We start from the raw sequence: 16,512 nt of genomic DNA, 5'->3' as shown, positions 1-16,512 counted from the left end.
CATCCCGTATCCGTGTGAAAATATCTGCAAAATCTGTTTGTGGCATACTGATGGACCATATCCTCGAAGCTCCTATGATGTATCGCGGAAATAGCCAGAACCAACGGCTTCCGAGACAAAGCATCTGCCACCACATTCTTCTGTCCCTGTACATGGACAATCTGGAAGTGAAACTGTGACAAGATGTTCGCCCACCGCATCTGCTTTTCCGAAAGCTGCTTCTGTGACAAGAAGTAGCGCAAACTCTGATGGTCTGTAAAGACAGTAAAATCCGCTCCGAGTAGGTAATGCTGCCACTGAGTAAGAGCATGGATGACCGCCAAAAGCTCTTTCTCATAAATATGTGCTGTCATCTTGGGCCTAGAGAACAATCGGCTCTTGTAAGCAATGACATGGCCTTCTTGCATCAAGACAGCACCCAGACTACGACCACAAGCATCACAATATACTTCAAATGACTTCTGCGAGTCCGGCAAAGTCAAAACTGGTCTCGTAGTCAATTTCTCTTTCAAAGTCTGAAAGGCAGTTACCTCTGTGGATCCCCACGAGAAAGGGACTCCTTTCTGTGTCAAGATATGCAAAGGGGAAGCAACCTCTGCAAACTTTCATATGAACCGCCTGTAGTACGAACACAATCCCAAGAAGGTTCTAACTTCATGGACATTCTTCAAATCGGGCCAATCACGTATAGTCTCTATCTTGGCCGGATCCATTTGCACTCCTGCTGTTGAGACAATGTGTCCCAAAAAATGTATCTCTGGTAGGAAAAATTCACTTTTCTTTGCATTAATCACTAACTTGTGATCTCGTAATGCCTGAAAGACCTGAAGCAGATGATCTCTGTGTTCTGCCTCATTCTTGGAGAAAACAATGATGTCGTCAAAGAAAGTGCCAACAAATAGCCCGTACTCTCGAAAATCCTGTCCATCATCCGGTTAAATTTCGAAGGAGCATTGGTTAAGCCAAAAGGCATCACCAAAAACTCAAATAACCCAAAAGTAGTCCGAAAGGCTGTCTTGTAGACGTCTCCCGGTGCGATTCGGATCTGATGATATCCACTCTTCAAGTCAATCCTACTAAAGCACGAGGATCCCTTTAACCTGCGAGTATATCATCGATCCTAGGAATCGGAAATCTGCTCTTGATGGTGATTTTGTTGAGAGCTCTATAATCGATGCACATACTCCAAGATCCGTTATTCTTCAAAACCAACAACACTGGAGAGCAATACGGTGAAGTACTAGGCTGGACAAGACCCTTTTCCAAGAGGTCTTTCACTTGGTTCATAATCTCTTCATTCTGTGCTCGGCTCACACGGTAAGGTGGCCGATTCGGTGGTGTGCTTCCAGGTATCAGATCAATGGTATGATCTTTAGGACGAGCAGGTGGTAACTCGCCTGGTAGGCCCTATGAGAAGCAATCGGCGTGAGTGGAGAAAATCTTGGCGTTCTTTATCAAGTTTAGACATATTTGTCCTATCCTTATCGCTCAATTCTTTCATAAAGATCGAGTAAACAAACAGACTCGATTTCATTAATTTTGAAATGGCCGAAACTGATACAATAAGTACAGACTCGCTCTTTAGTTTAATATCAAGTACAATTGTTCTGCCCTTTTCTGTAGTCAAAGTCGCTTTTCTCGCCTGATAATCGACCACGGCGTTGTTCTTGTGGTACCAAGGAATCCCTAAGAGAACATTGCCAATGACAAGTGTAATGGCTACATCCCTGCCGGGTGCCGCTAGAAGTGCCTCTGCAAGTGGTCCCATCCGATCGGGAGTAATCTCGAGCCGTGCCGCCAATTCCGGTAAAATGAAGTTGGCCTTGGCTCCTCCATCAAAGAAGATCAGGGCCTCTTGATCTTTCACTTTGCCCCAAGCTCTGCAAAGTTCTGTACTCTAGTCCATGGTGTCGAGATCGGTACCCACACAATCTGGAACCAATCGTGTTTTCATCTTGCCTTTTCGTCCACGTTCCTTAGCTGCTCTCGAACTCTCAGGCCTGTTGTCGTCCTTATCATTCTGTCCTTTCCGTGCCTTTTTAGGGCACTTCATGGAGATGTGTCCATGTTCCCCGCATCCAAAGCACTTCCCCTTCTTGATGAATCGAGCTCACTCCTGAGGAGTAAGCTTGGGTCGTGCATCCTTTTTCTTTGGGTTGCTCTTTTTCTTTCTACTTTCACTCCTAGAAGTTTGTTCGGCTCGTTGTGTCATGGCCTCATCTGTGGGGTAGGTCAGACTGCCAGAGTAAATGGCAAAGCCCCGCTTTGCATGACTCATCAACTCGTATATCTCGTTCATACTCTTGCGTCAACCAAGAAGAAATAAAAAGCTTCTTAAATTTCAGCCATTTAGCTGGTGCAGTCTTGTTTAAAAGAAGCATGGACCACCAAGTACGAGCATTCCCCTTAAAGTAAGAGGCAGCTCTCCGAATCTAGGAGCGCTTTGAATAGCATCCTCCCGTGAAAGCGATGTCAAACTGCTGTATAAAAGACAAAAGCTTCGAAGCATCTGAGTATCGTGAAAAAGTATCAAACTTGATCGAGTGGCCACCTTCCTTAAACTCTCGGACTTTCTTGCTTTTATCTTCGAGAAAGTTATACTGGTTGGCTTTGTAAAAATTCTTCTTGTTTGCATAAAAGTTTCCGTCATCGGAATCTGAGCTGTCTGTAGACGAGTCCTCAGTAGAACTGTCAGTCTCTGGGCGAGATTTAGCCTTCTTTGCCTTTGTCTCGTCCTTTCTGAAGCGTTGTTTCTTGCTTTGGTTTTTACCTTTTCTGTCTTCTTCGCTCGAATCTGAAGAGCTAGAAGAACTGTCAGAAGAAGAAGAAGAAGAAGAAGAAGAAGAACTGGGTACTTCTTCAAAGTGAACACGCTTCTTCTGTTTCTTTGCTTTGTCAAATGTCGATTGGTGACCCAAATAACCCGGGAAGTCAGTCCTTTTCTTCTGCTTTTTGCCGTGCTTTTTGGCTTTCTTTTGCGCGTCAAAAAGCTGAGCAATCCGTGGATCAACCATCCCTCTTGTAATTCCTTCTCTGAATACTATTTGTAATCAGAAGGTTTCTTGAGAGCGGGTTTCAGGGGTGGTGTAGTGGTTTTCTGCCACTGGGCATGCACTTCCTGAAAAGAAGTCTCGGTCATATATTTTGCCAATTTCGGATCCTTCACAAAACTGAGCATAATCTTTGTTGCATCGCCGATCAATTGACGACACTTCATCTCTCTTTGCTCCGCCTGAGTAGGCCGAGGCGGGCCATACTCTCTGCCGGAATCTTCGTTGTGATCCCTGCTTGCATCTCCAGATGCAGAGGGAGTCGACTGATCCTTGCGTGAAGCCATAGGTGCCGCGGAAAAAAAAATGGGGATCGGATTTCCCGTAGAAGAGAAATCGGTCGTGCTCTGATACCACTGTAACAGACTTGGACACTCCACGTCAAGAATCAATCACCACAACACCAAATAACCACTTCAAAACAATTCACAGATCACAACAGATTTGCACGGGCCCGGCGGAGTTCCGTGCCTAGAGATATTGGTCCCAGAGACTGGCACCCCTTTCGGTATTTCTTTATGTATTAAAATCAATGTCAGAGTACAAGGAGCGTTTAGGGTTTCACTCTCAGACTCTGCGTCCAAATGCTCAGAGAAGTGAGGCCCTCACCGCGTATATAAAGATTACAAGGGATGCCCAAAAAGCTTCCAGTTCAAAAGCAACCTCTCTCTCTCTCTCAAGAGAGAGAGCCAAAAATAAAGCAATTAATCTCTCTCTCTCTCTTTCTCTTGCCAAGCGTAGAGAAAAGCAATTGCGTCGCTGATGCTTTTTTTTTTCCCAATCCCGCAAATTCTGGAAGTTCCGTACACTGCTGCCACGTGGCATTAGCGCCTGCTTTTAGGGTTTCCAGCCACTTAGGGTTTCAGCCAGCAGTTAGGGTTAGGGTTTCCAGAAATTAGGGTTTTTGCAAAATTAGGCTTTTTGGCAGAAATTAGGGTTTGCAGGATTTTTAGGGTTTCTGGCAGAAATTAGGGTTTCTGCTGTCGGTAGCCACGTCATCACTTTGTGACAGCTGCACCGATTTGCTGGAAGCCTTTTTGAAAAAGTACTTTTTCTTATTGTATCCGCTCTGTGTGATAGGCAAGGTGCCCAAATGATTGTTTTTTGGCTACGTCCGCCACCTGTGTGTGACAAGGGCCTTATATAGCCTCAAAAGGCTGTGTCAAGCAGGCCTTTCTCCAGCCCCACGATTGAGGAAATAATGCCAAAAGTCACACGCTTGAATGATTTTATGCCAATTGATTGTACTGTGCAAGAGAGGGTATGCAACTATGACTGGCCTGGGCATGCACGTCCTGCTAGAGGCTCACAAGGGTGCTAGGTTAGGTCCTATGCTAACTAAGACTGACGCTAGACTATAGCAGAAGCTTGTCCACCGTGGCGCAAGTGCAGTGTGCAGGTGACAATGTGCCTTCTCAAAGCGTAGAAGCAACCAATCATCTTCCTTAAACTGCAAGTCACGTTGATGCTTGTCTGCCACCTTCTTATGCGTGGCTTGAGACTTCTCGAGAGCCTCGCACACCTCTGCAAAAGCAGTCTCCAGATCTCGAACATATCGATCTGCTTCAAAAATCTCATCCTGGGTGCTTAGATTAGATGGAGCCTTCTTAGCACCCTCAATGATCTCAAATGGGGCATTCCCTGTAGACATATGCACCGTGTTGTTGTAGGCAAACTCCACCAAGGGCAAAAACTTTTCCCACTGAGCTTTCTGATAAGAGATGTAAGACTTCAACAAGTCAAGAACTACTGAATTCATAATCTCCGATTGCCCATCAGTCTGCGGGTGAAAAGAGGACGAGAATTGTAACTTAGTACCAATATTCTCCCAGATTGCCCTCTAGATGCAGCTAGTAAAATGGGGATTTCTATCTGAAACTATAGACTGAGGCATGCCATGAAGTCGAAATATTTGCAAGACAAAACGGTTTAGCCAAATAATCTGGCTTAATCGTCTGCTTGACTGGAATAAAGTGAGCTTGCTTGCTGAATCTGTTGATGACTGTCCAGATGCCATCATGACCACTCTGAGTCTTGGGAAGATAAAAAATAAAATCCATTGCTATACTTTTCCAAGGCCAACTGGGTATAGGTTAAGGTTGCAAAAGACTTGGTGCCTTATGCTTGTTGAACTTGACCTTTGGCACATCAAACAACTGCGAACAAACTCATCCACGTGCTTTTCAGGCCTTGGCCAGTAGAAAAACCGTTCTACACCTTTCAAGGTGGTCTGTATGCCGCGGTGGCCCAAAAAAGGTGGCCAGTGGCACTCTTTCAAAACCTTATTCCTCAGTGCTTGTGTTACACACAACAAATTCTTCCACATCAAAAAGCCTTCCTTGAGTGAATGGCTTGTAACTACTTCCCCACTTTGCAACCAATCAAAGATATTTGTAAAATCCGGATTTGTGGCGTACTGAGCTACCATATTCTTGAAGCTGTGATGATGAACTGCCGAAATAGCCAAATTCAAAGGCTTATGAGATAGTGCACAACATGCACAATCTAAAAGTGAAATTGTAACAAAATGTTTGCCCACCGCGTCCTTGTCTGAAGGTTGTTTTTGAGACAAGGAATATTGTAAACTTTGATGATCGATGAACATTTTAAAATCGGCTCCGAGTAGAAAGTTTCGCCATTGAGTAAGAGCATGGATAAATGCCAACAATTCCTTCTCGTAGATATGTGCAACCCGTTTTGGTCTAGAAAACATTCTGCTCTCATAGGCCACAACATGACCTTCCTACATCAAGACCGCTCCCAGACTGTGGCCACATGCATCACAGTATACCTCAAATGGCTTTTGCTAGTATGGCAAAACCTTCTCCTCGAGAGTCTTGAAGGGTGCAGTCTCAGATGGTCCCCAAGTAAAAGGAACCTCTTTCTGTGTCAAAGCATGTAGAGGAGAAGCAATCTCCTCAAACTTTCAAATACACTGCCGATAGTAAGAACACAAGCCCAGAAAACTGCGAACCTCATGAAGGCTATTACTTGGCCTATCAAAAGAGGAAACAGAGATGGATGCCTTCGGCCCAGTAACAGATGTCAGATTCGTATCGTTATCAGGTTTATTCGGGAGCTGCCGTTGCTCCGAATTCATCATCATCTCATTCTCGATTTTCACCTGTTATCTGTTCACAAATAGCAGGATTTTCCATTAAACATTAGTTTCATACGTAAATCAAAGTCATCTTCGAAAAAGTCTTATTGTAAAATTATTCATTCATAAATTCATAAAGCCAGTTTATCCACAATTTTATATCTAGTATCTGTTCTGGGGAGTACCTTACCTAGTTCTAATTTTTTTCAATCTCTCAATCATTCTCATTCTCGTGCCTTTTTGGGCACCATGTAGATATATGTCCTTGTTCCCCACATTCAAAACACTTTCCCGTTTTGAGATATTCGTCTTTCTGTTCCTCTGTTAGTCGAGCTCGTGTATCGTTCTGTCGTCTGCTTCTGTTATGACTTGTTGAAGGTTGATCGGATTGATTTGCTGCTTGAAGCTGATCTTCTTAACATGAAGCCGGTAGAAAAACATCCCAAAATCTCTCACAATAAGTATCCAAAGTTTCTGCCTTGGGTAGTAATCACGTCTCTTTCGTATTTTTGAGTGAGCCACGAGGAAATAAAGAGTCTCTTGAACTTCAGCCACTTTGTCGGTGTTTTTTTTCATAAAAGAAGAGTGGACCACTATGTCCGTGCATTTCCTTTCAAAAACGATGTTGCCCGTCTAATCTTGGAGTGCTTTGTATAGCGGCCTCTAAAAAACACTATATCAAAATGTTGAATAAAGGCTAAAGCCTTACGAGCATCTCGAAACCTTGAAAAGGTTTCAAACTTTACTACCTGTCCAGCCTCCTTACGTTCCTTGGTCTTTTTGCCCTTGTCCTCGAGAAAATCGTATTGGTTGGATTATGCTTCCTCTTTGAATAAAACATATGGTCATCGGAGTCCGAACTCTCAGAAGAGGATGAATCCTCATCGAAACTGTGTCGGGATCTACTTTTCTTGGCCTTCTTCTTGTTCCTTCCCAATCTCTGGTTCTTTCGTCATTTCTTGCCCTTGCTATCCTCATCACTCGTGTCAGAAGAGGATGAGTTGTCCGAGCTGTCAGAAGAAGATAAGGACGAACTCGACAATCCTTTGAACTTCTATTTCCTGGGATTCACAAAAGAAGATTGACGACCCAAATAACCAGGGTAGTCAGCTCCCTTGTTGCGTTTCTTCAGTTGCTTCATTGCCTCCAAAAGTTGGTTGACTCGTCTTTCTACAACGTCGTCAAGTTCATCTTCAGTAAACATCCGTGGGACAGGAGGTTTCTTGATGGCTGACTTCAGTGGGGAATCGATGGCTTTCGGCCAATGGGAATGCACTTCATCGATCGGGTGCCGAGTCAAAAATTTGACATAATGGGGATCCTTTGCAAACTGGAGCATCTACTTTGCACAATCATCAACCTGATGTTGACGCTGCATCTCCATCAATTGATACTCCGTGCCTGTACTCTTGATCTGGTTGTCCCTTTGAATTTTCCGTATTTCACCCGATTCGGAGTTGTCGGGTGGGTTCGTCCGATTCTTATGGGATTCGTCATTTGAATCGATGTGTGTCTCGGTAAGACGCCTGTGCTCTGATACCACTGTCACTAATGTCACAACCCAGTGACGTGGCAGCCTTTGTACACGTACACCTACCCCTAGGCATGGACAGTCCTGCAGGAAAACCCTACTGAAATGTTAACGTGGCACTGCCATATGGCTCTCCGAGATTCACTACGGAAAACGCGGCGCGTTTTGCGGACAGCCAGCCACGTGGCAGCACTTACGGACGACAGCTTTTGGGGCAGTTTTTGGCTGCGCAGTGCTTGGAAAAAAAGCTACGCAAGCTTGCTTTAATTTTATTAAGCTAGCTTGTGAGAGGACTTGATTTATTCTTGTATGCTTTTTATGGGAAGCTTTTAGGGGCTTTGCTTTTGGCATCCCTTGTAATGAATAAATAAGTGGGCACGCCTCCCACTTCTTAGAGCATCTAGACGCAGAGTCTGAGAGTGAGAGCCTCCCACTCCCTTGTACTTCGAGTTACAAAAAGAAATACCGAAAGGGGCGCCAGTCTTTGGGGCCAATATCTCTAGGCACGAAACTCCGCCGGGCCAGTGTTGAGTTAATTGTGACATGTGAACTGTTTTGAAGTGATTCTTGTGGTGTCGCGGTAGAATCTCGACTTGGAGTGTCCAAGGTTGTTACAACTAACTTGGGCACCCCAAGTCAAAAATCTGGCACGACACACGAAAGAAACACTTAAAATACTTCCCAGCTTTAAAATTTGAGTCGACACGGCTCGGCGTAGTTCCCTACCCAGAGGTATTGGCCCCAAAATCTGGTGCCCCTTTCGGTCTTTATTTCTATATGATGCTTGAGCAAGGTACAACACCACGGGACCTCTGCTCTCATATTCTGCGTCTGCAGAGTAAGGCCCCAAGGGTCTATTTATTCTTACAAGGGATGCCCCACCAGCAGAGCCGCAAAAGCTGTAAACTCAAAAGCTTCTAGGCCAAAATCTGTTTCAAAAAGCAGCCGGCGCAATTGGCGAAAATCCGTTTAGCTTGCCACGTTAGCATGTCAATGCTTTTTGCGAAAAACCCGTATGGCAGCCATGTCAACATGTCAGCGCTTTTTGCGGTGGCCCATACAACTGTCCACGTTATCGCCCGGGCTGTACTGTCACGTCATCATTTTGTGACAAAAGAGATGTAATAAAATTGGACACTCCAAGTCAATAATGTACCACAACACACACGAGAAAACTGAAAGAATTGAACAAAACTGAGACAGAGACGACACGCACGATACGACGAAGTTCCGCGCCCAAAGAGATTGGCCCCCAAAGACTTGGGTCCCTTTCGATATTTTTTTATTTATTAATGCTTCACAAAGTACAATGTTTGAAGGTCCTCGTCCCAGCAATGCTCCCAAGCTTATCTGCTTGAGACTGAGGCCCAGGCAATTTATTTTTAAGCCACGGGCCTTCCAAAAGCAAGGTACATGAAAAGCTTCAAGTCTAAAAGCATCTCGGTTCCAAAAATTGACTAGCACAAATCGCGGAATTTTCGTACAGGTGCCACGTCAGCAACGGGAATCACTGAAATCTGTACTACGGCCCACGTCAGCAACGCAAATTGCGGGGATTCGTACAATCGCCACGTCCTGAGCCTTTTATGCATATTTTCATGGCGTAAGCCTCTTTGGGCCCGATCTGACAGCATCCGTAAGTTGGTCTAACTTATAAAATTGGATGTCCTTTCACTTTGGCCTCACGGATTGGTTATGCAAGTTGTCACAACTTATTCTGCATCTCTCGGCGGGGCTTTGACCTCTTTCTATCTAGAGTCTATCCATTAGGTCATGCCACGTCATCACTTTGTGACATAATCCCCTCTTGAAGGAAATGTAATGACACTCGATTACGCCTGCAAAACCAACATAAGCTAACAATGAGTTGAGTAGACACTGACTCTAAGTACCGACGCACTAGACAACACATATCCAGTACTTACACAAAGACGACAGTCACTTAACATTCACATGACATTCACATCAGTATCCCCGCCAAGATCTTTGATAGAATCATAATCATTGTAACTTATTCGGCAATCACATCCAGATCTCTAGTAGATGTTGGGATTGACTAAATCTTGTTACTATCATATCCACATCATGAATCAAGACTGAAATGTTGCAATCATTTCGTCTTTCAATCATGCAATCAAACATCACACACAGTGCCACCGCCTTTGCCACCGTTGTTGCCCCCACCACCACCACCACATGCTACAATGGTTAGAGCCCATATGGATACCCTTATTATCCATACCCGAGATACGCACCTAACCAACCGAAAGGTTTCAAGGATGGCGTCATGACTGTCAAATTTTTCACTTTTTCCGAGGTGAAAGATCGGAAGAAAGCATTGCAGTTCCTACAGCAATTCGACAACATCTATGCTTTGGGAACTATACAGAAGAATCTGGGCTTATCCTGGATTCATCTAGCTATATTTTTTAGTCGTATAGTGGACATGCAGATTTCACATTGTGAAGTTTTTGTCCGAGTTACGACCAATTGATATTGTGCTAATTCTTTCTATCTTTTGTGATGCGCATGCCCTATCAACTTCCTCATTTTTGTGCTAATTTTTCCGATTTAATGCTTCTTTTAGTGCTAGGCTTCATTATGGCCGAGTCTGCCCTTGATCTATGGAGTCATGACGAGAAACTCAGTACGCTGAACTTTGTGTTGATGTATGCTCATGTGTGTGTGTGCGTGTGGTGTTTTTTGTGTTGGGGAGCATATGTTACTACCTAGTTCTACACCCACCATTGGGCACAGACGACGTTAGTGGAGATGTCGTGGTATTTAGTCAAAACTATGCATGATGGAGCTGATGGTTATATTGTCTTGTGGTTGACTACCATGGGTCTATACCTTGCACTTTCCTTCAAGGGTGAATCTGGGCTTATCCTAATTTCATCTAGGTATATTTTTTAGTCGTATAGCGGACATGCAGACTTTACATTGTGAAGTTTTCGTCCGAGTTACGACCAGTTGATATTGTGCTAATTCTTTCTATCTTTTGTGATGTGCATGCCCGATTTAATGCTTCTTTTTGTGCTAGGCTTCATTATGGTTGAGTCTGCTCTTGATCTCCAGAGTCATGACAGAAACTCAGTACGCTGAACTTTGTGTTGATGTATGCTCATGTGCGTGTGCGTGTAGTGTGTGTTGTGTTGGGGAGCATATGTTACTACCTAGTTCTACACCCACTATTGGGCACTGACGACGTTAGTGGGGATGTCGTGGTATTTAGTCAAAACTATGCATGATGGAGCTGATGGTTATATTGTCTTGTGGGTGACTACCATGGGTCTATACCTCGCACTTTCCTTCAAGGGTGAATCGAATCTGGGCTTATCCTGAATTCATCTAGGTATATTTTTTAGTCATATAGCAGACATGCAGACTTCACATTGTGAAGTTTTCGTCCGAGTTACGATCAGTTGATATTGTGCTAGTTCTTTCTATCTTTTGTGATGGGCATGCCCTATCAACTACCTCATTTTTGTGCTAATTTTTTCGATTTAATGCTTCTTATAGTGCTAGGCTTCATTATGGCTGAGTCTGCCCTTGATCTCCGGGTCATGACAGAAACTCAGTACGCTGAACTTTGTGTTGATGTATGCTCATGTGTGTGTGCGTGTGTTGTGTGTTGTGTTGGGGAGCATATGTTACTACCTAGTTCTACACCCACTATTGGGCATTGACGACGTTAGTGGGGATGTCGTGGTATTTAGTCAATACTATGCATGATGGAGCTGATGGTTATATTGTCTTGTGGGTGACTACCGTGGGTCTATACTTTGCACTTTCCTTCAAGGGTGAATCTGGGCTTATCCTGGATTCATCTAGGTATATTTTTTAGTCGTATAGCGGACATGCAGACTTCACATTGTGAAGTTTTCGTCCGAGTTACGACGAGTCGATATTGTGCTAATTCTTTCTATCTTTTGTGATGCGCATGCCCTATCAACTACCTCATTTTTGTGCTAATTTTTCCAATTTAATGTTTCTTTTAGTGCTAGGCTTCATTGTGGCTGAGTCTGCCCTTGATCTCCGGAGTCATGACAGAAACTCAGTATGCTGAACTTTGTGTTGATGTATGCTCATGTGTGTGCGCGTGTGGTGTGTGTTATATTGGGGAGCATATGTTACACCCACTATTGGGCATTGACAACGTTAGTGGGGATGTCGTGGTATTTAGTCAATACTATGCATGATGGAGTTGATGGTTATATTGTCTTGTGGGTGACTACCATGGGTCTATACCTTGCACTTTCCTTCAAGGGTGAATCTGGGCTTATCCTGGATTCATCTAAGTATATACAGAAGAATCCAAGATTTCTCGTGCAACGGATTTCTTAAAGATAATGCAATGCAATGGTGGAGTTCAATCGCGACAGAACTGAATGCTCCGAGGACTGGCAAGCTTTCAAGACGCTCTTTGCACGTAGTTATATGACTTCTATCTTTGAAGTCCTCGTATACACTTTATAGGCTATGAGGGGTGGCGATTTACCCTCAATAGGAAAGGGGGAGTGTTGGCGATCAATTTTGCCAAGTGTGCGTGTTTGAATCTTCCCATACTGCCCACGATGGTTGCTCAAAAGTTCCCACGCTGGCTGGAGAGAGAGATCGTAGGTTTTACCTTATGTCGGCTTTAGTTGTTTTGACCCTTTCAAACTTAAGTGGCCACTTTATTAAAAATGACATTTTGAAAACCATTTGACCCCCCTTGCATAAAATATACATCAAACAGAGCAATACACACACTTAGCAGATTTAGATGGGAACTTCCAAGATTTTCCTCCAAAAAAAAAGACGGGATTATTTACTTTTTTTAAAAGAACTTAAAAATATAAATCAGGCGTCCCGAGACTTAATTAACTAATCTGTTTCTTACAGGAAATGCACTTGGTGGTCTTAGAAACTCATCTTCATTTATGTGCTTGGTCATTCTGGCGCGCTCAGTTCTGTGTCCGGTTATTCTGCACTGCCCCGACAACAGGAAAATTCATAACAATCATAAACTCCGTGAATCTTTCTCGTTTTAATACTATGGATCCATTAATTCATATGTGCACATTAATTCTTAAAAATCATAAAAATATTTTTCATCATTAGAAAATAGCAATACTACTATAGACTAAGAAGTTATAGAAGTTCTCACCAACTTAAAGATCCTCGCCAAGTGGGACAATTAAAGAGTCACCAACTTATAGGTTCCTGTTCGATGGGGCCTATATTAAAATAAAGCTGGACCCACACACACAGGCTTTTGTGTAGCAAAGTGATGACGTGGCAGTTGTTGTATGGGCCTCCCGCAAATTCCGTTGTCATGCTGACAAGCACTGTATGGATGTCCGTAATTTGTGTTGGCCGTTGACGTGGCAGTTGTACGGATTTCCGCAATATGCACTGGCTGCTTTTGAGGGCTAGCTTTTGAGGATCTGATGCTTTTGAGATTATTGCTTTTCATGTAACTGCTTTTGAGGCCAAGGGCCTTTAAATATGAGCCAAGGGCTCAGTCTCTCGCATGCTCCGCGTGAGGTGCAGAGGATGGAGTACTGGCGATGTACGGAGTTCAAGCAATATAAAGAAATACCGAAAGGGGCGCCAAGGTTTGGGGCCAGTGCTCTCTGGGGTGGAACTCTGCCACTCTGTGTTGCGTGTGCTCTCTCTCGCTTTCAGTTCAGTTGTTGTTGAAGCGCTAAGAGTCTGTTCAGTCTATTCTTTTCCGTTGGCACATGGTGCCCATCCCATGTTATCACATTTGTGACAGCCTCCGCTCATGTGTACTAAGCAACAAGATCATGTAAGATACACTTCTTTTTCTTCATCAAGAAGGCCTAAAAGATTTCTTAAGACATGGCCTTTTTAGGTGACTAGGCCACTCTCGGGTGAGATGGTCCTATAGAGCAATGTTAGTAAAATCGGTGCATTCTATCGTGCAAGCTACGGCTCACATAGCCATAGCAAACAGCCACTTTTGGGCTGGCATTTGCCATTCCGTGCACCCCTTTCGTGTTGCAGTTGTGAGCATATAGTTATGAGGTATGGCATTCATTCCTGTTGCCATTCTTGGTTCATGATCCTGTCACCCATTTGCATTTCATGTGACTGTGATGGCTGATGTTGCCTAGTTGTGGCGTGGCACAATGGACATCATAGGGAGGAGGTCTTTTTGAGAGTTGAGGCATGGCTTGGGCTTGCGGGATTGGGCTTTTAGAAGGAATGCACATGTGGATTGCTTATCCTCTACATACCAAATTCTTGGTAGTGATGATTGAGCTGAGGGGTTGGGTATAAAAACTTCTTGTATGGTTGATTGGATGTGTAGACCTTATGGACATGATCCTTGTATTTAAGCTTTGAGCTTCTTGGTCCTTACAACAAAATCTTACCGGCACCATGAGTGTGGAATGCAAATTAGCTCTAGAGCACGTTAGCTATTATCAAACAAGGCTGCAAGCTGTGGGTCAGCAGGGAGCTCACTACACCTGCAGTTGGTCATATAGATTTGCTTTGGTAGGGTGTCTGAGGAGGGTTAGATTGCGACTATCTTCTAAATTGAGTACATGTGTTTAAAGTTTTGGTATTTATATATATTCAGAAATGAGTCAGACAAAGTGTTTCTGAGCTTACTTTTCTTCTGGTGGATCCAGTTTTTTGGTCAATGGCAAAGGTGTTGAAAAAAGGAGCTTGACGTCCATGGTAAGTGGCTTATAGTTTTCTAATTTGTCTTGTTGCTTACTGAGGTTAGCGCAAAGTTAGGCAATTCAAATGAAATTTAGAAGATTGAAATGAATAATTCTGAGAACCTTAGTAGATTACTATTATGACTTGCACCATTTATGTTTCAAATTTGTTGTCAAGATCGTATAAATGTAAATGGCGTCTTATAATTATTTTCAACAATGCTACAGGATGTGGGACCACAGATGCCCTCAAACGTGACTACTATGCTGAAGATTGGCACAAATTTATTACAAATTGTAGGCGATTTTCCAGGTTAGATTTGTTTCTATTTCAATTACCTGGCCCGCTGTTTAGGATGAAAGTAAGAGCACATTGCTGTTTTTTGTGGAAAAAGGCATCATAAAAGTGCCTTGTTTTGGCAAATGTATTCCCATGCTGAAATTAATTACACTCTGACTGTCTTTGCACTCCAAACACTCAGTGCTTGATAACATAACAAAATTGAAAAAGGAAGAAGAAGATAATGGAGCAGGATACACAAATGCTTGAATCTCGCCATGACCCCCATCTGCTGCCCCCCCCTCAGCCCACCTTCGCCACAGCTCTCCCCACGCTGCCCCCCCTCTGCCTGCCTTCGCTGCAGCTCTCCCCACGCTGCCCTCCCTCTGCCTGCCTTTGGTGCCCCTCACACTGCTCATATTTGGCCCCCCACTCCCCCCCCCCAACAACAGCTGCCCGCTTGTGTGTGTGTGTGTGTGAGAGAGAGAGAGAGAGAAAGAAAGATAGATCTATTAACGTCCTTTAGGAGGCCGAACTCGACCTATAGGACAAAACAGATACATCCATCTTCTATGGGGTCTAGTTCATCAGGTAAGGGGGAAAAAAAAAAAAAAAAAAACCAAAATTCACAGTAGCTCAGAGCTCCATGGTCATGAGTTACATTTATATAGTGCTTCCAGGCTTTTATGACTCATAAAAGCTTAGTTTTACATAAGGGGTGATAATCCATGAATTTACATCAAAATATATATATAAGGAGAGATAATCTCTACTTTGGGGGTGTGGGATTCTTGAATTCTCTAATGAGTGCTTTTCCAGCTCTATATACTGCCCATTTGCCTTCTTTCCTTGCTTCACGTACTTTTGCTAATTCACTGGCTCGATCCTTAAGCTGCAAAGGGGTGAGTTCATCTGAAATCCACACCGTAGTGCCTTGTAGTGATTTTGTTTGCTTCATCATAGCTATCTTCTCCTCCATAGTATCATAATGTACTGCTGCTTGCTTCCCTTTGACCTCCATGTAGATTGGATCTCCAAGGTCCACAAAAGGCACTGCTTTCTCTAACTTGTGCTTCCATATGGTTGTTTCTGTCATGTATTCGTCCTCTTCTATGACAACTTGGGTCCAATCATCCGGCATACCACCAATCCCGATAACTTTTTTATTTGCCTGCACTTGGTCTCTTTCTTACATTTGTGAGATAACTTTTGATACTAAAGTGTGGGTTACCTGTGTAGGTGCTGAATTCATGTTTGCCTCATTGTTCTCTTCCTTGTGTGTATGTTCTTGCTGTTCTTTGAGTTGTAGCTGTGCTTCTAACCGCAAGATTTTCTCATCTTTCGTAGCTATGTCTGCTTTCATTAGGGTAAGCTCAGTTTGTACCTTTTTGAGTTCTTGAAGCAGGTAGGTTTCCCATTGCGATGGTGGGATTGGTGGTCCTCCCATCTTCACAGCAACAGAGAAAGTCATCTTCTCCATATCTGTGGGTGGATGATTCTGTACTGTGGGTCTGATTTTTTTTTGGGCCTTGGCCCCTTAGCCCCCACAAGGTGCCCACATACCCCAAGGGGGCTCAAAAAACAGAGGGCTGCTGTGTGTTTTTTGCTGGCGCGCAGAAGAGAGAGCTATTGGCGGGGCTGAGGGGCTGATGTGGGACTGAGAAGCTGCTGCGCGAGGGGCTGAGGGGCTGAGAGAGAGAGAGAGAGAGAGAGAGAAAGAGAGAGAGAGAGAGAGAGAGAGAGAGAGAGAGAGAGAGAGATGAGAATGAAATGAAATGTTATATTAACGTCTTCAAAAGGCCAAAATGACCCGTGAGACCAAAAAGTTACAATTGGTGAATCTGATACCATGTCTGAGTACGGAAAATACA

At 43.8% G+C, this 16,512-nt stretch overlaps 1 protein-coding gene across 2 annotated transcripts in view; it reads left to right on the top strand.

The window, feature by feature from the left end:
• LOC147429131 (uncharacterized) overlaps positions 1-16,512 on the top strand; it is a 130,903-nt gene that overhangs the window by 59,522 nt on the left and 54,869 nt on the right. For both annotated transcript variants that reach the window (XM_086495327.1, XM_086495328.1), the window contains 2 exons: positions 14,329-14,377; positions 14,590-14,674. In XM_086495327.1, coding sequence (XP_086351453.1) covers positions 14,329-14,377; positions 14,590-14,674 — 134 coding nt within the window. The remainder of the gene's footprint in view (positions 1-14,328; positions 14,378-14,589; positions 14,675-16,512) is intronic.

This window comes from Adiantum capillus-veneris, chromosome 22 (genome assembly GCF_014529385.1).
Source record: "Adiantum capillus-veneris isolate H3 chromosome 22, ASM1452938v2, whole genome shotgun sequence".
Taxonomy (NCBI): Eukaryota; Viridiplantae; Streptophyta; class Polypodiopsida; order Polypodiales; family Pteridaceae; genus Adiantum; species Adiantum capillus-veneris.
The sequence above is the reverse complement of the archived record's forward strand: the minus strand, read 5'-3'. Positions and strand labels throughout refer to the sequence as shown.